Consider the following 21,481-nt stretch of genomic DNA (forward strand, 5'->3'; position numbering starts at 1 on the left):
ATACATATGGAAATGTCCTGTCTCTCAAAGATGGTCAATTAAGAACATTATTCTTCTGAGACACAACTGTTCTACCGCACATAATGACAAAAATAGTGTTTCCTTACAATAAAACAACTGCATGATGCTGCAAACACACAGAATTCATTTATAAATTAGTGTGAACTCTGTAGATTGGGTGCTTGTACAAGTTCCATGTACTCACATTTCCATATGTTTCAATGAAGAAACAGACCAGAGAACTATTTTCGCTTGTTAGTATCAGATTTATTTACAGATGTAAGTGGGAGCCGATCTCCCTTGTGCAATTACTTAATGGAATTGAGCCTTTTCTTTTAAATCAAACAGCATGGATTGTGGGATTGTGGACAACAAAATGCAAAATTGAAATAGACAACTTCAATGCTTTGTATTTTTATAGCACAGTGAAACAATATCACGATGCAATATAAAATGTGATAAACCAGACATACCAACTACCATTTAGAATGAAAAGTGTTGAAAATACAATTAAAAAAATTCACTTCAGGTCAGCAGTGAAAAAACAACAACCAAATGCTGAGCTTAGATGGCAAACGCAAGTTTAGGCACAGTCATACCACACTACACCCTGCATGCTAACAGAGAAAAGCACTACACAACTACAGATCTGTGAGTTATCTAAAATAAAATAATACAAATGAGGCAACTGAGCTTAATGTGAAATAGCTGGTCAGTTTTAGTATGAGAAGCAGTGCTAAAGAGCAAAGGACTGACAAGATATTTCAACAACTTCAATCTCGTGCCAATACAGTCAATGGAACGAGGACAGCAAGGCAATGCATGCCAATGCACCAATTACATAACAGAACAATAATAATACAAAGCAGTGGCATCTTTTGGGATGGCAAATTAAGTTACATCATTCAGTGTTTTATTTGGACCAATGAGTTGGAAGGTATAGGAAGGGGATGGCGTGGATGAAAAGAAGAGAGCAACCCATTTGTTTAGGTCCACTGGGAGGTGTGATGTCATCTCTGGGGCTGGTGAGCTAATACTATAAGTGGAAATGGTCCTCATTCCTCTCGGCCTCGGCAAAGTTGGAGGGAGACAGAGGGGACAGAGGAAGTCAGGAAAACAAATGAGAAACCAGATGGTCAGAGAAAATGAGATGTGGTACTACACAGCTGAGTAAGAGGTGTAACTACACAGCTGGTCCGGCTTCAGAAGCCTGAAGGTGTTAAAACATTCATGTCCCGAGGTTTAAGTTTGTGTGGCCGTGGAGGCGCCCGCTTGGCCTCAATGCCAGAGATTTCAATTTTGGGGGGCATGAAGTTGGCAGGATCCTCCACCTTGAAGTTCACCTGGCTGTTGGTGCCATCCATGGTAGAGGACTTCTGCATCCCAAAGTAGGACTGCAGCGAGAAGCCTGCAGTAGAGAGGAGGAAGCAGTAGATGTCATTAACAACCTAAATCTAGCAGTTAATGGGGCAGCTTTAATGTCCTGATTTTAAGGTGCAACTTTAACCACCTCCCTGAAAATCTTGTTTTTTTGCTGACGTGAAGTCGTTTGACTGGCTGCAGGCCATGTGACATTACTACTGGGTGTAGTTTTGAGTGCCAAAACTTCTAAGCTCTCAGAAACAGCCAAGGATGGAGCTTTATTGTTTGTCTAATGTTAGTCTCTGGATTAAAACAAGTGAATTGTGTATGTTGGGGCAACCCTTTCGTTTACAATTGGATCACAGATTGTGGCTCCAAAATAGCCCCAATGCTGTCAATGGAATCCCCACTGATTTCAAGAGCTGTTCAGTTGCAGCAGTGGAACCATTTTTATTGTATTCAGAAAAGAAAGAAAAAAAAAAAAAAGTGGGGCCCTCTCCACAGTTTGTTGTAGCATGGAAGTTCACAAATTTCTAAGGGAAACTATACCATCTGCGCTGCATTAGTAACATAAAGATACTGCAATCCAGTCAAGATCCATCTGCATGACTTGGTATAAATATCTCACCTGTGCTTGTGTCAGAGCCTGGGTCAGTGGGGGACTTCTGTACTACAGATCGAGTTCCAAAGAAGCTCCACCTCTCTCCTCCTGCTCCCTCATTTCCTCCCATGTCTGTGCTAGGGTTGGGACTGCTGAGTTCTGGGGTGGCAATAAAAGGCGCAGGACTCAGCTGGAACCAGCTCCTATATTCCCATGAGAAAGATCAAGACATGAACATACGAGCATGCGTTGGAAGTATTTGCCACATGGCACCTAATAGGAGTCATGTTGGTGAACTAAGCATGCCATGATTCTGGGTTTCACCTATTTCAACCTAACATTTTGGATCTGGGTTTAGATCAAATATCAATATAAACTAAACATTTCAGCAGCATGGCGCTTACCTGCGAGTAAGAGCCGGTGATGCGTGGGGACTAACACAGGGGGTGACTGAGGGGGTGACGGAGGGGGTGACAGAAGGGGTGCCAGTTGGGGTGGATTGTGCTGATGTCGTAAGCCTGTCCTCCTTGAAGTCCCCGCTTGGCATTCTCAACTTCTGCACAGACAGAAAAAGACAAGCAATGAGACAGACAGACAATGAAGTAATACCCTACTCGGATGCAAAAATCACCCTGAACATTGAAAAGTGATTAAACAAATGTTAATATAACCACAGTTGGCTGGTAGTTTGTTTTTGACTTATGAACCATTCACAAGCAGAAAAGTGGTTGCACATTTTTCCTTCCAATGTCCATAATAGACTAACAGCACATGTTTGTGACAGATGTGTCAGAGACACAGCATTGATTTTATTTAAAGAGCAAACACTCCCTGAATACACAATGTAAAAGGTCAGCAGTGTTTTTATGGACCTGCAGATCAAAAACAACAACAATGTGCGTCATAGACCCTGTGCACCTATTACCTGTGATCATGGAGTGATGATGAGCCACAGTAATATCAAACATCAAAATAAGCTTTTAAAATATAAGCATTGAGCAGTGTTTTATTTTAAAAGGCCATTATTCCCCCGAAACACACGGAAAACTGGTTACTCTACCTACAACACCTGCAAAACCACCAGTCCAAGTGAATATAACCTGCTCTGGTTTTGTGTCACTCCTCTTCTATTCGAACAATAAATGTGCAAAAGCCATTTTTAGATCCCGATAACTCTAGCAAACCAAATACCTGTTCAACCATACTTGCCTTGACATTTGTGTTTATTTCAGTAATGACCTCTGGAAGAATATGGTCAATGTTCAGCCTCCACTGAATGTGTGCACTTCCATCCATATGTTGAACGTCCTTCCAAACTCATAACAATCCTGTTTATGGGGTCCTGCATTTTTGGCAGTGGCCATTGTGCAAATGCATAACAGGGAGCATCTCCTTGCCTTTTAATCCCCTGTGTATTATTTGGGTCAGTATTCTGTTAGATGGCATCACTGCGCCAACCCGGCTGGCCCTCAGTCAGAATTTTCGACAGTATGGCAGTTAAAACTGTGTCAGTGGGATTTATAAATTGTTGGCGCATTGGAAATGCCAAATAAAATTACGGTAAGGCTCGATCCAGTACTTCTCGTGTATTTACAAGAAATAGACCGGTAATGTTAACGTTATATTCTATTACAAATAAACTTCATGATAGCACATGACAAGTAGACGTGGGGCAGGGGTGGCAATGTTTTAAATAAATAAACTTAGCAAACGTGAAGGCAAGTGGAAGTAACCGTAGTCCCATTTGTGCCTCTTCTTTATTAACATTAAGCTAGACTAACTTAGTCTATCTTAATGTTAATAAAGGAGTTAATTATCATGTAAGTTACATGATAATACAAGTGAGGCACACATTGAGGCTAGTTTCCCCTCGTGAGGCTGTGGTTACATAGGGAAACAGCGGTTTCCTACGCAGTTCAAAAAACAGTCTCTAATAAATGTCATTCTCTGTAGCTTGCATTCTCATTTAGCAATATTATCGGTATTTGTACCGCTAACGTTAGTTACATAGCAGGCTCTAAGCTAACTGTTGCTTGACTGTCACAATAAGCTACACACTAGGCTAACATTGCTTAACTTAGCCATCTGAAGTTAACGTTAGTCTCTGTGCTTATATGCCTTTCAGTAATTTAACTTCAGATGACAGACAGATAATTGACAGTTAACGTTATGAAGAAATTGGTTTGTTTACTCGGGTTAGCCTAGCTCGAAAGCCAGCTATGCTAGCTAACGTTAGCCTACGATGTTGTTTTGCTAAGGGCCTGCTGTCCGGCCGGAATGTACAAAAAGCTAAATTATGGCTAAACACAAGGATTCCTTGACATACCTTTTTATGATTAGATTAATTTGCCGTTCCAGTCCAATAGACTCCTTAATTTTGTCCATAATTAGTTGTTTTAACAAGTTTAAGGGGACTATTTCTCTAAAACACAGGCGATGCCCTCTGTACACAACGCAGTGGGCCTCCTACAAGTCTCTTCTGTTAGCGCCTCACTGATTGGTCCGTTTCAGAAAATAAGGGGCTCGGTTCATTTAAGGGCGTTGCCTGGCAACAATACAGATAACCAGCACAGAGCTGATTACGTAACTTGTTTTTGTTTCCCCTGTTTTACATAGTCTTATGTTTTAACAAGCAATCACTCAGCAGGCAACGACAATATGGTATTATCAGATAATAATACTACGTTATTTATTTATTTTGGTAAAAATATAGCCTTCCTAATGCGTTTGCACTCTCCTAAGTTCAACGCCACAACACTGTGGAAATGTCACACTTGTGACATGTCAGTTGAAGGAGAGCATGGCGGGGTGGGCCATAGTGGGCAGGGGAACTAATCTATCCAGTAAAGAAAACAACCTTTGTGCATCCAAGCAGTCACAGGTGGCTACTGTGTAAAGCACAGCGCCCTCCACAGTGACTTTCTGAAAAACTGTTTGCTAAACATTCCACCTGCACACAAGATCAAAACAAAATTAGGCTAATCCTTACAAATGGTTATCATTTAGGACCCGCTCTTATTTTTCTGTTGTTTTCCTAAAGTTATATTTTGATGACTGAGACATAGTTCTTGTTTTCAGTGTTCACCAGTGCACTACATTATAATCATGATAACATATTTTCAGAGCTTGTTTGACAATGGGACTGTTCCAACCCAAATTTCTCTGACTCGTTGGGACCTAATAAACTTAACCGTGCCAAAAATTTACAGGTGGTAGAAAAAAACTTCAAAAAAAGTGGGAAAAAAGCCTCTTGATATTTTGGCCTAAAAAGCTTCATGATCAGGTTCATCGGGTAGGCCTATAACAGATGATGCTCGGACCTGTGACCATTGGACAGTATGTAGGAGTTAAACTCTAACAGAGCTCTTTTCAGCTATTATTACTGTTTAAGGATAGAGAGAAATCTTTTACTGCTCCTTGGCGCGTCAAATCTTCTACCTCACATTCAAACTCACCGGCAGTGTGCCATCCCCAAGTCGGTGAAAGCGGGTGTCCTCAGCAGAGAGCCCCTTGTGGGGACAATACCCGGCATCTGTCAGCCCTGCCTGGTGCTCAAACCTCTGTAGGTTCTCCTGGGTGTGCTCTAAGTGAAGATGGACGTACAGTCAACAGTGGAGACAAAATTAGTCTATGTTTTACCTGTTGATACTCTGAAGATTGTTTATTTGGCAGACAAGGCAGCAGTCATTTGGTCAATCATAGGCAAAGTCTGTCAAACGCAGTTTACTTTTAAGTCGTATTTATCAAAATGAAAATAGCCCTGATATGTCCTTAAATGAAGTTAGTGAGTTGGTTTTGTTGACTTACTGATCATAAGAGAGCTCATTAAAGTGGTGGCTTTGGCTTTCACAACAGGCACTGGGGACTTGGCTGGCACTGGTGCCTCAAAAGTCAGCAACTTCCCTCCGCTCTCGCCTTCCTAGTCACACAAGTTTATACTGTTAGAATTAACTTAAACAGTTAATAACACATAACAAATGAATGAGCAAATCAAATGAGTCCCGGCATGTCCACCTTAAGGATCAAGTTTCACATAAGCCAATGCAAACAACATTTTGTTCACGTAAGCATTTCACAACCATTTGGATCAGACAGTAAGAACAAACAGCAAAAAGCACCTCTGCAGTGTTCCTGAACTTGTGCTGTGGGATCACGGGGTCTTTCCATAAGATTTTGACAGTGAAGTCTGTAGGTGGTGAATGCATGGGGGAATCCATGTGCTCGTCATAGCTGATATTGTGCCGAGTTATTCCAATGGGAGACGAAAAGGCACCAAAGAGTCCAGGTGGCATGCCAGACTCAACTGCTGAAAACCAATCATTTTACAAGTTAAAAAACTGTAAACGTGTCTGTAATTTATGTATGCCTGTTAATTTGCCAAATCTACTATTACCTGGAATGTCTCCGCGTCTTGAGGCCATTTTGACACCAGACCAGAGGGGCTGACCACAGGAGATTGGAGGGTGACAGTGTGATGGTCCAGTCTGCTTTGGACTCCAAACCTGAAGACCTCGTCACATGACATCACACAGTGTTACAGGGCCATCAGACAAAGGCCTGCTCCTGGAAGCATAGCGTGTAGTGCTTATATCACTACAGCCTTGGAGAAGAAGTGAGGCTAACAAATAAATGTATACATGCATGTTTTTATTAGCCTAACCATGGTTAAGTCAGAGAATAAACACTTCAGAGACTTGTATTCAGTGTCCTGTTTCTGACCTGCTTCAAATAGAACCATGGAGTCTCATTACAGCACAGTCATTAATATCAGTTTATGTTAGAGTCACCATCACATACCATACCAGCCTCTCTCTAAAAACAGACAAACTGTGAATTAAAGCTCATTTTCACAAGGAAATGAAACTTCCCGAATGAAGGAAATATACAAATTTAATAAAAAGGAACCTGTTCTACATGCAGTTAGTTCCTTATTATGTAAAACACAAAGAAAGCCACCATCATTAATTCACTTGGGGTGAACGTCTACCTCTATTGTCAGTGCTCCTTAACAGCCTTGTAAGATTTCATTGGAATCCACCTGCATCTTCCTCACTTAAATGAATGATGATACCATCTAAATCTAAAACCTAAATATTTAGAAGATGTCGGTCGGTGGTATTTCGTATTCTAGTCTACTTTGCAGACAGACATTTATCTGCTGGTGTTCACGTCAGCACTGTTGAGAGCCAAACACAGTGACTTGCTAAAACAGGAACCGGAGTCATGACATGGGCGTGTGGGAACAAGGTCTAAATCGATCTGTAATCTATCTGGTAAACAAAAACATTTGGTTTTTGTGAGGGCACCTCAATACAAAAAAACCCCAAAATTAAAAAACACCGAGTAGGCCTATTTAAACAATGTATTGATTGATATGTTCCATTATCTCTACATGCATTACATTTCACTGTAGCCATTTTTATATTGATGTCATTTGCAGCTTTTGCCTGAAAGACAATAGCTCATCATCATGAATGTTACAATATTTAACACTTACCGGTCAGTAGGTACCTATTTTCTCTCCTGTTGAAATTATTCCACAGCTACAGTGATTTCTTTGTCACAGTCGCGCCGCGTTGACTGACTGAACGAACAAATACTGTATGTTTGTTCACAGCTCGGTTCATCCATGACTTTTGGACATGCAAGGACTAAACGGAGCGCCGAGACATCCACACGGCACCATGTTGAACACACCTCTCTGTCACTCAGCCGAACCGGCGGAAGTGCTCATCCGAAACTTAAAGCCCTGCAGCCTGTTTGGGAAAAGTGTGGTGCAACATAACGGCATTGTGAATTACCGTTTTATGTATGCTTGCAAGTGTGCGGAAAACACACAATTTAAATGTCATGTTTCAAAACTGAGATGTTTGAGCAATTAATTAGGCTATAGAAAGTTGCTGTAATATTTGGGTAAGAATTTAAATTGCAGCAAAAATCTTTAATGAAGCATATTTAACTCTCCCGTGTGTGTGCTGTGTGTGTCTCACTTTGTGGGGATAAGTCTGTTCACACAGTCATAATTGATGCTCTATTCCCAAAGGGAAAAAAACCTATACTTGGTTTTGGTCAGTGAGTCAGTGTGCGTGTGTGTGTATGAGCATGTATTATTCATGTTGTGGGGACATACTGTAGCCTGCAGTATGTCCCCACAACATAGATAGTCCCTATCTGGATTCTGAGGTATACCTCTGTAGTCAGATAGGGACTTCTTGCCTTCCTTTTGGGGACAAAACAGTCCCCATAACATATTTTCATTACATATACAGGAAGAAAACTTGGTTTAGGGTTAGGCAAGTATTGGTTAAGGTTAGGGTTAAGTATGCCTCCAGGAAATGAATGTACATTAATGTAATGTCCCCTGAAGGATTGTGGATGTGTGTGTGTGTCTGTGTATGTGTGTTTGTGGGTGTAGGTGGGCGTGTGATGAGTGTAGAGGATTGCAGCCTATGAGACTCAACTGAGCTGAGCCGCCCCTGTCACAGCAGAGCGGGAACACATGGCATTGGCAGGTTATTTAACTTGTAGTCACAGAGTCTGCCTGCAGTGTTGGTATCCTCTGGTATCTGAGACATGTACACTCACCTAAAGGATTATTAGGAACACCATACTAATACTGTGTTTGACCCCCTTTCGCCTTCAGAACTGCCTTAATTCTACGTGGCATTGATTCAACAAGGTGCTGAAAGCATTCTTTAGAAATGTTGGCCCATATTGAAGGATAGCATCTTGCAGTTGATGGAGATTTGTGGGATGCACATCCAGGGCACGAAGCTCCCGTTCCACCACATCCCAAAGATGCTCTATTGGGTTGAGATCTGGTGACTGTGGGGGTCATTTTAGTACAGTGAACTCATGTTCAAGAAACCAATTTGAAATGATTCAAGCTTTGTGACATGGTGCATTATCCTGCTGGAAGTAGCCATCAGAGGATGGGTACATGGTGGCCATAAAGGGATGGACATGGTCAGAAACAATGCTCAGGTAGGCCGTGGCATTTAAACAATGCCCAATTGGCACTAAGGGGCCCAAAGTGTGCCAAGAAAACATCCCCCACACCATTACACCACCACCACCACCAGCCTGCACAGTGCTAACAAGGCATGATGGATCCATGTTCTCATTCTGTTTACGCCAAATTCTGACTCTACCATCTGAATGTCTCAACAGAAATCGAGACTCATCAGACCAGGCAACATTTTTCCAGTCTTCAACTGTCCAATTTTGGTGAGCTCTTGCAAATTGTAGCCTCTTTTTCCTATTTGTAGTGGAGATGAGTGGTACGGTGGGGTCTTCTGCTGTTGTAGCCCATCCGCCTCAAGGTTGTGCATGTTGTGGCTTCACAAATGCTTTGCTGCATACCTCGGTTGTAACGAGTGGTTATTTCAGTCAAAGTTGCTCTTCTATCAGCTTGAATCAGTCGGCCCATTCTCCTCTGACCTCTAGCATCAAAAGGCATTTTCGCCCACAGGACTGCCGCATACTGGATGTTTTTCCCTTTTCACACCATTCTTTGTAAACCCTAGAAATGGTTGTGCGTGAAAATCCCAGTAACTGAGCAGATTATGAAATACTCCCGGCCCGTCTGGCACCAACAACCATGCCACGCTCAAAATTGCTTAAATCACCTTTCTTTCCCATTCTGACATTCAGTTTGGAGTTCAGGAGATTGTCTTGACCAGGACCACACCCCTAAATGCATTGAAGCAACTGCCATGTGATTGGTTGATTAGATAATTGCATTAATGAGAAATTGAACAGGTGTTCCTAATAATCCTTTAGGTGAGTGTAAGTAGCCCACTAGTAACACCATTAGTCATGTCTAGAAGTCACTTTAGAGTGTAACCGCCTGTGATAGGCTACTTGGGCCTAATGTTTTGCAACCTAATTGAGATCACAGGATACGTGAACTGACATAGGCCACAGATTCACAACGCTGTTACAGAACACAGTATCATACATGGAACAGGAAACAAATACTCACTGCTCTGATCTCTTTGTTTTTTTATTAAAAAAACCCAAACGGAATTGACCAGAAATGCAGAAAAACTTGGTTTTACAACACACACACACACACACACACACACACACACACACACACACACACACACACAATAAAAAGAACATTAAATTGAATGGAAATGTATTGTAAGTGCACATCAGTATAAATAAAAGATAAATGGACAAAAAGTTGAATTCATTTCACATTTTTCTAAAGGTGCCTTTGTTGGGGGTCCGAGGTCATGTGAGCTTCTTATTGATCGAAGGACGTAAAGAGAGTCAGATGCGAGCTGTGCTGGTGCTGCGTGCGGTAGAAGAGAGCTCAGTAGGTCTGGCTGTAGTAGAGGTAGTAGGGGTCTTCTGTTTTCTAGAAATGACACGAGGACGACAAACATTAGACTCATTACAACAGAGTGGTGTTCAGGTGAGGCTTGGATTCATGTCAGTAAATATACTCACATGACGTTAGCCAGGAGTCTTTTCATTGCGTTCAACTTGGGGTTCAGGCAATAGCGAAGGCCGCTGTTCAGGGTGACCCTGTTGAAACAGATAGAAAAGGTGACTCAGGTGAAGTGACTCAGGAAAGGCCAAACTCTCTTCTCCAAATACAATAGATGAACACATGATTCAGGCAAGTAGACTGATGACCAGAAGTAATTTCAGAGACTGTAATATGCCTTAAATGTGCAAATTATTGTTCCTTTAGCAGGAGTTAGTAATGGTTGAGTGCCAGACTTCGACCTTTGATAAATCTTTAAATTATTATTACTATTATTAAAGTGGCATTCTAGATTTAATGGTGCCAGGTTTACTGAGGGAGATACAAGCATCCTATTAGCATAAAATGCAAACAACAAATCTATTTCTATAACAAATTAAAATCCCATTTTTCCACAAAGATTTAAGTGTTACATACACAATCTCCACTGTGTCACAGAAGACGGTTGCTGGGTAGATCTGGATGTCCTTTACGTCAGACTTTGAAGCAATTTGATTCCTGACACGTTGACACAGACACTGCTGTCCTGATTCGCCGACTAGAGAAGAAGACAAGATGAAAATGAATTAATAAAATATTTCTGCCCACAGCTACCAGATCATATCAGGATGTATGAAATATAAATAGATGTTTTTATCTACTCATTGTCTGTCAACTACATGAGCCTCACATTGTCTATGTATGTAAAAACTTACGTTGGGCTTTAGAGATGTAGACCATGGAGGCCAGGAGCAGAAACACTTTCATGATGCTGGACATTGTTGGTTTCGTCTTCGGTCAGATGACACTGATGCTAGAAAATAAATCTTGTTCCTTGTGGTGAAGATGGCAGAAAGAGGTGTAATTAGTGCAAGAGTCAAAGAAAGCAAAGATTGTTGACAGAAGTGCTGTGAGGGACAGAGGCCGAGGAGCCACTTAAATACTCTCTTTGGAGACGTCACTCATCCTTCCTGTTTTAAAGGGAATTTTCTGGGAAGTGAAACTTCAAAAACCACAAAGAAAAAAAAAGCACTCACTCTGTCATCTCTCCTTTCACTAATAAATAATCTAACCAGATTTCAGATTTTAAAAGTGCATTTAAATATTATGTATGTAAACAAGAATACAAAAACAGTAGTGTAACTTGTTGGAACTGTAAACCTGAATAAAACCTTCTTCATCAAACTTGCAGTGTAAATTATGCCACAACACAAATTAATTAAATGTTTGTGTGTCTTGGTGACAATAAAATATCATACTAAAGAAAAAGAAATTGTTAAAATCCCTTTGTTTTGGCCAAATCTGAGACATTCCACACAGAACTCCAAAAATGGACTGGGCAAAATGATTTGCACCCTCAACTTAATATTTGGTAGCACATCCTTTGGAAAAAATAACTGAAACCATTCACCTCCTGTAACCAGCAATAAGTTTCTTACACCTCTATACTTTAGACAACGCTTCTTCTGCCAACTGTTCCAGGTCTTTGAGATTTGATGGGCTCCTTCTCCCAACTGCTGTCTTTAGATCTCCCCACAGGAGCTTTAGGGGATTCTGGACTCATTGCTGGCCAATTCAGAAGTCTCCATTGAAAAAAATAAATAAAAAGAATGCTTTGGGTCATTGTCCTGCTGTGGTACCCATAATCTCTGACGGAGACTGAGCTTTCTGACACTAGTTCCTACAATTGCTCCCCAAAATTCTTTGGTATTCTTCAGATTTTATAATGCCATGCACACGGTCAAGACATCCAGCACCTAAAGCAGCGGAGCAACCCCAAAACATCAGTGAACCTCCAACATGTTTGACTGGAGGGACAATGTTCTTTTCTTTGAATGCCTCATTTTGTTTGCTGAAAACAGAAGAATGATAGCTTTACCAAAAAGCTCTATTTTAGTCTCATCTGTCCACAGGACATTCTCTCTCCTAGAAGGATTTTGGCCTCCTCAGGTATCTTTAGCAAACTCTGATCTGGCTTTTTTATGTTTCTGTGTCAGCAGTGGGCTCCTCCCTTTTCATTCACATGGCGACGGATAGTGCGAGCTGACATTGTAGTACCCTGTGTCTGCAGGTCGGCCTGAATTTGTTAGGAAGTTGACTGAGATTCTTTACCCGCTATTCAAACACATCTTTGTTGCAATCTTTCATCAATTTTTCTCTTTCGCCATGTCCAGGGAGATACAGTGTCATGGGCTGTAAAACGTCTTACCAATGTTGCGCACAGTGGACACAGAAACATTAAGATTTCTGAAGTTGGACATGTAGCCTTAAAATTGTTCATGCTTTTCCAAAGTTTTGGCTATCAAATCCTTTTCTTAAATTTTTTATAATCCATGCTCAATGTTGCACCCCAGTAACACAACACAAAGGCTGAGTCAACCTTTCTCCATTTTAAAGTAAGCGTGATTTCTACATTGCCAGCACCTGTGAATTGCTCCAGGTGAGTTTATTTACAAATTAAAGGGGCAACACATTTCTGAAGATTTTGAAATTGTGTCAATAATTTTGTCCTGTCAATTTTTGCAGCTCTGTGTGGAACAACTCAGATTTGGATTTTTTTTCTCAGCTTTTTTTGTGTCGTTCCAATACAAACAAAAGAAATAAACATGAGAATACTAAAGCATTTGTAATTGCAATGATTTTAAGTTGAGGCAAGCACAATTTAATTTTCTTTCCGCTATAGTGGTAAAACTGATCTGGGGTCATGGCCTATGGGCAACAGGTTTGGTAGGAAATGCAGTGTTTCAGTAGAAGGCATAGCCTTAATGTTAGTTTCAGTTTTATGTCCTCTTTCACTTTTCTGGACAAAATAAAAATCCCACCACAACTGTTTTTTCCTTCTCTAGTTTTATATCCTTCTCCTTTCTTCTCTATTAAGGCCAGACAGTTGAAATGAAACAGAAGGGGGATGCAGTGTGAAAGCACTGAAAATGTACTGAATATCCTACTTTCCTGTAATTTGCTATACTATTTTTAATGACAGGTATTAAATGAGCGCAGGACAATTTAAAAGAATGATAAGGAAAAGAACACTGCAAAAACTGAGCTCTCAAAAACTAGGCGGAAAAAGCATTAAAATGGGGGAAATATTGCTTAAAATAAGAAAATTTATCTGCCAATAGAACAAGAATATTTCACTTGCTACTTAAGGCCAAAAAAACTTGAAACAAGTGAAATTCTCTAACATAAAAGCTGCCTGGTAAGAAGAAATATCTTGTCAGACAAAGAACAAGTACATTTTGCCTTTAAGTAAGATAATTAATCTTACTAAGATTTTAGTTTTTGCAGTGAAGGTGACTGCTATGTTGCCATATTACTGATAAAAGCAGGTGTTGTGTCCTGTGGAAGTCGCATATCTCCGTAGTGTCAGGTTTTACAAACCTGGAAAACCAGGCTTGTTTTACAGGATTGGTCACACAGCACCATGTTGAATGCACCACTCCGGCAACAGAGCTGACGGAAATGATCATAAGAGACTTAAAGCCCTGCATCCTGTTAGGGAAAGGTGTAGTGCAATATAAAGGCATTGTCACAGTTTGCTGCTCAGTCCCTCTCTTCAGCCACACTCCCTCATTCCTGGCCCATGTGCATTATCCTCTCTAATGATGCCTGTGCATCGCTTTGTATAGGCTTACAGCCAACATCTGCTGGTTAATTTGCCTAATCTTCGCAGGTCTTTAGACCACGGTGAAACACACACAACAGTGGGCTGAAGGAACCTTTTAGTTCCTTGAAAAGAGATCCGGGGACTTAAAAGTCCCCAGTACTTTTGGGCGAAACGCAGTTTATCTGCCTCTGTTTCTAACTCCCCAGACCTGCCATCCTCAAGCTGTCCACCAGATGCCCTCAGAGTTTCTTTCCTTTTCCTGACGCCTGACTGCCAGAACCAGCTACACACTTGTTCTCAATTCCCTCATGAGCACTGCAGTTACTTGGGCTACTCGGCCCACTCCTCACCTGCAACTCATTCCTTCGTCAGCCGCTCAAGCATATATACCAATTATATCCTACTATTTTGAAAAAAAGAATAATATTACAAGAATAAAATAACTGTAAAATGCTGCAGACTGCAAGGAAATACTAATACTTGCACATATGATTTGAAGCGACCTATTCTATTTTGACTTTATTCTCAAAATGTTAAGACTGAATACTCAAAATCCCAGATTACTATGTGTTCTCAAAATGTCAGAGAACACAGATATGTGAGATAAATTTCGAACATGCATTTGAACATGAGCAAAACCCTTTTTGAAACACAGGAGCTATTAATGTCCAGGGGTTTATAAAAGAATTAAAATTAATTAATTTATTGACATGAATAGGTGCCACATGCATTATTAAAGAGGTTACATCCCCAAACAAAAGATACAAAAGAGGTGAGAAGACCTCATGCCTACATGTGTGTTGACTCTGCAGGGATTATATAAAATAAGAAAGGAACAGGAAAAAATATACAGCGTGGAGCCTTGCTGCATTATATTTTTATACCTTGAATTGTCACTTGTTGTGTTGTGTTTCCCTTTACATACACGTTGACTTTTCTTGCAGGTCTGAGCATATTAATGATCCAAGGACGTAAATAGCGAGTTAGATGCAAGCTGTATTGGTGCTGAATTCGATGGAAGAGAGCTCAGTTGGTCTGGCTGTAGTAGAGGTAGCAGAGGTTTTCTGATTCCTAGAAATGACACAATGAGGACAAACATTAGACTCAATACAGCAGAGTGGAGAAAGCATTATGTCATTCATTACTGTTTCTAACAAATATGGTAATTCGCTGGAAGATTAATATTAGTGGTTGGGTGAGGAGATTCAAGTCAGTAAATATGCTCACATGACGTTAGCCAGGAGTCTTTTCATTGTGTTTGACTTGGGGTTCAGGAATAGTGAAGGCCGCTGTTGAAGGTGACACTGTTGAAACTGGCCAACTCTCTTCTTCAAATACAATAGTTGAACACATACATAAATAATTCAGGCAAGTAGACTGACAACTAGAAGTCATTTTAGAAACTGTGATTTGCCTTAAATGTGCAAATTATTGTTGCTTTAGCAGAAGATCTTTAAAACTGAAGCCAGACTGATGGCATTGTAGATTTAATGGTGCCAGGTTTACTGAGGGAGATACAAGCATCATATTATCACAAAAAATGTGAATAGCAAATGTCATTTTGTAATTAAGACACATGCAGAAAGTTTTGAACATAAGCAGAAAACTAGCAGAAAAACAGGAGGTCCAGGGGTAAAAAATGAAATAAATTAATGAAATAAATAATTTATCGTTGACATGAAAAGGTGTCACATGCACATTTAAAGAGGTTAGCTTACTTCCACAAACAGAATATACAAAACAAAAGAGGAGGGAAGACTAAATCATTACTATGTGTGTTGACTTAACAGGGATGATATTAAATGAGAAAAGCTGATCTACTGGAGAAAACATATTTTAAAACAATACAGAGTGCGTGAGAGCCTGACTGCATTATAATAATAATAATAATCGTTATTTGTAGAGAACCTTTCAAAAACAAGTTACAAAGTGCTTTAACAAGTGTAAAGACAATAATACCCAAAAGACAATAATACAGAAACAATACAAGATAAAATCATGAAAACACTGAAAAGACTAAAATACACGTTTAAGATAAATATAAAATTAGTAAAATAGAATAAAATGAAAGGGATAAAATAAAGTCAAATAAGATCGGGAAAGGCTCTCCTATAAAAGTATGTTTTAAGAAGGGACTTAAAAGAGTTCACTGACTCAGCTGACCTGATTTCCTCGGGCAGGCTGTTCCAGAGCCTCGGGGCCCTGACAGCAAACGCTCTGTCCCCTTTAGTTTTCAGTCGAGACTCTGGAACAGACAACAGACCTCTGCCCGAGGATCTCAAGGTACGTGCTGGTGTGTATGGGACTAAAAGGTCAGAAATATAACAAGGCGAGAGGCCATGAAGAGCTTTAAAAGAGATCAATAGAATTTCATCAGATCGAATTTTTGCTATATTTCTAAGTTGATAAAAATATGATTGAACAAGCTTTGTGGTGTGTTGCTAGAAATTTAAATTACTATCAAACCAAACACAAAGGTTCTTTGCCACAGGCTTAATGTGATTTACTAGGGAACCAGCAGATGGCAGCATTTGTTGCAGATGGCAACAAATGCTGCAAGAGAGAGGCAGCCCCATCCGAGCCTCTCTTGCAGCCACGGACCACCGCTTCAGCCCAGGTTGACTGATGCTTCGGAGTCGAGCAGGAGGAAAGCCTTGGAAGGCTAGAGGGGTCCCATAACACGGTGTCCTGGATGTTGACGGTTGCGCTATGAGAAACAATCTGTTTGGCTTGTACTGAAGCCACATCCATAAAGCCAGTCAGCAGGGAATCTTTCTCTTTGAGTTCCTCTGAAAGTCGTCGGATGTCTTCCATAAGGTCAGCAATCTTTTTGTTCGCTTTCTTAAGGAGTGTGCAGTCCTCAAGGGGCAGAGTTATCTCGGCTAGCATAACGTTAGTCGCCGGAGCTTTGTTGTGATCAGTAGCGTTGATAGCATTTTTACAGTCATATATCTTAAAATCCATGTCGGATTACTAACACCTTGACCCACGTAAAACTTACGTTAAAAACTTAAGTTAATAAAATGGATATAAAAAATATAACGAAAAAGTGTGGATTAAAACTGGATAAGAGTCCGGTTTAAGACGGAGCTTACGACAGGTAGCTACAGATGCCTACAGATGAGTGCAGATTACGTCAGCAATATATACTCCGTTATATTTTTAAACTTTAAATTGACACCTGTTGCCTGAAATTTCTGTTTCCCTTTAAATAAATGTTGATATTTCTACCATAAACTGATGTAAAAAAACTGATTGGAGGAAATAAAATATAGGGCACCCTCAGCACTCAAAACTTACTGCCAGCCGGCCTGGGTTCATGAGCCTGCTGGCTGCCTCTCCTGGTCCTGCATTCCCTGAAACCCATGAGCCCTTGATGGAACAATCGAGGAGACACCCTGATGTTTAGCGGTCACCTTTTGGGACTTGCCTTGCAATTTTTAGGGGTAGACTCCTTGAGAAGGTGAGGAACCCCATGGCTCTGTACATCGATTGCCCTTCAGCCCTGACTCCTGCTCTGTTTTTATATACAACAGTGCCAGCAAGTGTGAGGAAAACACACAATTCAAATGTCTTATTTGAAAATCAGGATGTTCTGGCAAAAGTAAAAAGTAAATTAGGGTATTGAGGGTTTGCTGTAAATATGGAGAAGAATCTAAATTGCCATCAATAAAACTGCTGTGGTGTGTTTCTTTTCACGCAGTCATAATAAATGCTTGATTCCAACTTGGGGTCAAAAGGCTAGTCCCATGAGGAACAGCTAAAAAAAAATAGTGTTATAGGCCCACATGATTTTGGTTAACGTTAGGGTAAATTGCCAGGGAATCTATGTGTATCCATGTAGTATTCATGTTGTGGGTACATACATACAGTATGTTTAAGGAGTCACAGCGAGACACCTTGCCTTACTTTTGGGGATAAAAGACATTCACCATAACGTAAATCATTACATTTTAGTGCAAGGCTTGGTTTAAGGTTAGGATTAGGCAAGCAGCCAAGTGATTATCTCCAGTCTCCAAATTAATGTAATTCAATGTAATGGCCACTGAAGTGATTGAAACACGACTGTGTGTGTGACGAGTGGAGATACTATGATGCTCAAACGCCCTGTCACAATGTCTGCCTGCAATGTTGCTATCCTCTGGTGTACATCAGTACTGTTAAGACCCATTAGTAATGTCTAGAAGACATTTTATAGTGTGTAACTCCATGTGATAATTAATGCCTTGCAACCTAATTCTGCATGAGATCACGGGATATGTGAACTGACACTGTATTTCTTGAATTGGCAAGCCCTGAACCACAAGGTAGCACAGTTGATTAAGGACACAGTGTCAGGCTTGTAAAAGAAAACAATTACTCAATTCTCACTTTCTTTATTTTATTATCAAAGAACACATAAAACCTGAAATTGTCAAAAGTGCAGAAAACTCCAACACACAAAAATTATTTTACAAAAAAATCCATAGTTAATATTTAATTTCATTCATTTCATAGCTTCATTTGTTTAAGGTGCCTTTGTTGGAGGTCCGAGGTCATCTCAGCTTCTTATTGATCCAAGGAAGTAAAGAGAGTCAGATGTGAGCTGTGCTGGTGCTGCGCACGGTAGAAGAGAGCTTGGTTGGTCTGGCTGCGAAGGTTTTCTGTTTCCTAGAAATGACATGAGGAGGACACAAATTAGACTCATTACAGCAGAGTGGAGAAAGCATTATGTCACTCATTACTGTTTGTAACAAATATGGTAATTCACTGGAGGATTAATATTAGTGGTTGTGTGAGGCTTGGATTCATGTCAGTAAATATACTCACATGACGTTAGCCAGAAGTTTTTTCATTGCGTTCAACTTGGGGTTCAGGCAATAGCGAAGGCCGCTGTTGAGGGTGACACTGTTGAAACACACAGAAAAGGTGAACTCAGGTGAAGTGACTCAGGAAAGGCCAAACTCTCATACTCACATAGATAAATGATTCAGGCAAATAGACTGACGACTACAAGTCATTTTAGAAACTGGGATGTGCCCTAAATGTACAGGTTATTATTGCTTTAGAAGGAGTTCATTACAACTGAACCCAGACTTAACCTTTGATAAATCTTTGAAAAATATATTGAAGTGGTTCTCTAGATTTAATGGTGCCAGGTTTACTGAGGGAGATACAAGCATCCTATTAGCATAAAATGCAAACAGCAAATCTAATTTTGTAATCAGGACACATTAAAATCCCACAGTCTTAATTAAAGATTTGAGTGTTACTTACAAAATCTCAATTTTGTCACAGAAGACAGTTGCTGGGTAGATCTGGATTTCCTTTAGTTCAGACTTTGAAGCAATTTGATTCCTGACACGTTGACACAGACACTGCTGTCCCGATTCGCCAACTAGAGAAGAAGACAAGATGAAAATGAATAAATAAAATATTTCTGCTCACAGCTACCAGATCATATCAGGATGTATGAAATATGAATAGATGTTTGTCAACTAAATGAGCCTCACATTGTCTATGTATGTAAGACTTGTAAATGACAAAAAAGTATAAAAACTTACATTGGGCTTTAGAGATGTAGACCATGACGGCCAGGAGTAGAAACACTTTCATGATGCTGGACATTGTTGGTTTTCTCTTTGGTCAGATGACACTGATGCTAGAAAATCTTGTTCCTTGTGGTGAAGATGGTAGAAAGGAGCTGTAATTAGTGCAGCTAGAGAGATCAGCTAGAGTCAAAGAAAGCCAAGATTGTTGACAGAAGTGCTGTGAAGGACAAATTCTGAAAGCTGTCTTAAATACTCTCTTTAGAGACGTCCCTCATCTTCCTGTTATCAAGGGATTTTTTTGAGATTGGAAAGTGAAACTTCAAAAAACCACAAAGAAAAAAAAAGTCACTCCTACTCTCCTTCTCCTCTGTAATATACTAGTAATTTAACCAGATTTTTATTTCTAAAGGACTTTTAACTATCTTGTATGAGAATAAGAATATAAAAACAGTACTGTAACTTGTTGGAACCGTAACCGGAATATATATTTAATCTTTTACATCAAACTTGTACTTACGCTGTTTGTGTAAATTGTCATCAAACATATGAAAAATCTTTTTAGACATTTTCCAGTATCTTTTTGTTTTTTAAATATCTAAGTTAATGATTGTTTTTTTATTTACCATGTTTACCTATTTGCAATAAAAAGTTAACACAAAGATCATGTCAAATGAGTACAGTGCTGGAAAATTTGAAATAAATGTGTCGGTGTGACAATAAAATACCATAATAAAGAAAAAAGAATGACACTTTAAATCCCTTTTTATTTCGGCACAACGTTATATCCCTTCTGCCACAATCAGGAAAAATTCTATGTCATTGCATTCCGACATTTCTGATATTCCTGGTAAAAAAGTTTTCATATAAACTTATAAATCAAGTTAGTTCAGATGTGCGTGGTGTATTTTACAAAGTGTGGGCTGGTGATCTTTTACAACATCAGCTTCTGTCTGTGTTTTGTGTGCATCAGTGGTTAACACCTTTAGCACTTACAGCACCAAATCAAATGTGTGAGTGCTCAGTGAAAAGTTAAGGCAAGCATAATTTTTTTCCACTTCAGTAACAATTGGTACAACTTGATAGACACTGACAGCACCAGATCTCAGGGCACAGGCTTGATAGGAAATGCTATGTTTCAGCAGAAAGCATAGTCTGAATGTTAGTTTTGGTTTTATGTCCCCTTTCACTTTTCTGGACAAAATGAAATCCCATCACTACTTTTTGTCCTTCTCTTTTTTATTTCCTCTTTTGTATTTAGACCACAAAGATGGAATAAAACACCTTGAGATTTATAGCTAGAGGCTAAACCTCTGTCTATGAAACATCTGGCTGATTTTGCTCAAGTTAAAAACTTTGCTAATGTAGCGGAGTTAATGATTGAACTTGCCATCACTATCTGTGTTAATATTAATATAAATTTCATATGATTTATTATCAGTCATCTATTTATTTTTTATACTCTCACCTATCTTTTTTTGAATTTATTTTATCATGTATTTTGTTTATTATTCAGAGTGTAATGGATATTGGTGCCAATGAGACCTGTGTGTTTAGTGTGGGCGCCCTCTGCTGCATCCCTGCAGTCTTGAGCAGTGGACCACAAAAATTATTACCACAAAAATTATTAACAGGCTTCATGTGATGTCACCATGGTAAGTTGCCCTTACAACAGCTTTAATATTCTGAATGTGGTAGCACCGATGGTGCAGTGGTTAGTACTGTTGCCTCACAGCAAGAAGGTCACGTGGTCTTGACAGCAAACGCTCTGTCCCCTTTAGTTTTCAGTTGAGACTCTGGAACAGACAACAGACCTCTGCCCAAGGATCTCAAGGTACGTGCTGGTGTGTATGGGACTAAAAGTCAGAAATATAACAAGGCGAGAGGCCATGAAGAGCTTTAAA

General features: G+C 39.9%; 3 protein-coding genes across 16 annotated transcripts; all 3 read right to left on the reverse strand.

Annotated features, from left to right (window-relative positions):
- Nucleotides 1-245: 245 nt before the first annotated feature.
- Nucleotides 246-7,674, reverse strand: LOC119896800 (putative monooxygenase p33MONOX). 11 transcript variants are annotated; one of them, XM_038710235.1, is made up of 8 exons: nt 7,461-7,674; nt 6,357-6,465; nt 6,082-6,266; nt 5,771-5,882; nt 5,419-5,546; nt 2,368-2,519; nt 1,991-2,166; nt 246-1,408 (listed from the first exon to the last, which is right to left on the reverse strand). In XM_038710235.1, exons 2-8 carry the CDS (start codon nt 6,382-6,384, stop codon nt 1,203-1,205), a joined length of 987 nt encoding a protein of 328 aa, XP_038566163.1. In that variant the 5' UTR covers nt 6,385-6,465; nt 7,461-7,674; the 3' UTR covers nt 246-1,202. The 11 variants fall into 11 exon arrangements, with proteins under 11 accessions (XP_038566163.1, XP_038566159.1, XP_038566161.1 ...); XM_038710231.1 differs by having other exon boundaries at nt 6,082-6,269; XM_038710233.1 differs by having other exon boundaries at nt 6,357-6,473.
- Nucleotides 7,675-10,005: 2,331 nt separating this feature from the next.
- Nucleotides 10,006-12,767, reverse strand: LOC119896801 (C-X-C motif chemokine 10-like). Of its 4 annotated transcripts, none has more exons than XM_038710239.1 (5): nt 12,652-12,767; nt 11,159-11,276; nt 10,881-11,001; nt 10,424-10,501; nt 10,006-10,331 (listed from the first exon to the last, which is right to left on the reverse strand). In XM_038710239.1, exons 2-5 carry the CDS (start codon nt 11,220-11,222, stop codon nt 10,244-10,246), a joined length of 351 nt encoding a protein of 116 aa, XP_038566167.1. In that variant the 5' UTR covers nt 11,223-11,276; nt 12,652-12,767; the 3' UTR covers nt 10,006-10,243. The 4 variants fall into 4 exon arrangements, with proteins under 4 accessions (XP_038566167.1, XP_038566168.1, XP_038566166.1 ...); XM_038710240.1 differs by lacking the exon at nt 12,652-12,767 and adding an exon at nt 11,884-12,027; XM_038710238.1 differs by lacking the exon at nt 12,652-12,767 and adding an exon at nt 11,854-12,027.
- Nucleotides 12,768-18,416: 5,649 nt separating this feature from the next.
- On the reverse strand, nt 18,417-19,813 carry LOC119896802 (C-X-C motif chemokine 10-like). The gene is made up of 4 exons (XM_038710241.1): nt 19,593-19,813; nt 19,306-19,426; nt 18,859-18,936; nt 18,417-18,699 (listed from the first exon to the last, which is right to left on the reverse strand). The coding sequence occupies exons 1-4, from the start codon at nt 19,654-19,656 to the stop codon at nt 18,624-18,626; spliced, it is 339 nt and encodes a 112-aa protein (XP_038566169.1). The 5' UTR covers nt 19,657-19,813; the 3' UTR covers nt 18,417-18,623.
- Between the last annotated feature and the right edge of the window lie 1,668 nt (nt 19,814-21,481).

Source organism: Micropterus salmoides, unplaced genomic scaffold (genome assembly GCF_014851395.1).
Source record: "Micropterus salmoides isolate LMB-PRFRI ecotype aquatic unplaced genomic scaffold, ASM1485139v1 Ms_hic_scaffold_107, whole genome shotgun sequence".
NCBI lineage: Eukaryota > Metazoa > Chordata > Actinopteri > Centrarchiformes > Centrarchidae > Micropterus > Micropterus salmoides.

Coding starts and splice junctions, on each gene's coding strand:
- LOC119896800 (XM_038710231.1), bottom strand. CDS start 6,384: ATGGCCTCAAGACGCGGAGACATTCCAG. Junction 2,520..5,418: donor TTGGGGATGGCACACTGCCG/GTGAGTTTGAAT, acceptor CTGTCTGTGCAG/AAGTTGAGAATGCCAAGCGG. Junction 2,167..2,367: donor TCACCGGCTCTTACTCGCAG/GTAAGCGCCATG, acceptor ATGGGAATATAG/GAGCTGGTTCCAGCTGAGTC.
- LOC119896801 (XM_038710239.1), bottom strand. CDS start 11,222: ATGTCCAGCATCATGAAAGTGTTTCTGCTCCTGGCCTCCATGGTCTAC. Junction 11,002..11,158: donor CTACATCTCTAAAGCCCAAC/GTAAGTTTTTAC, acceptor CTTCTTCTCTAG/TCGGCGAATCAGGACAGCAG. Junction 10,502..10,880: donor TGTGACACAGTGGAGATTGT/GTATGTAACACT, acceptor CTGTTTCAACAG/GGTCACCCTGAACAGCGGCC.
- LOC119896802 (XM_038710241.1), bottom strand. CDS start 19,656: ATGTCCAGCATCATGAAAGTGTTTCTACTCCTGGCCGTCATGGTCTAC. Junction 19,427..19,592: donor CTACATCTCTAAAGCCCAAT/GTAAGTTTTTAT, acceptor CTTCTTCTCTAG/TTGGCGAATCGGGACAGCAG. Junction 18,700..18,858: donor AAACTTCTGGCTAACGTCAT/GTGAGTATATTT, acceptor TGTCATTTCTAG/GAAACAGAAAACCTTCGCAG.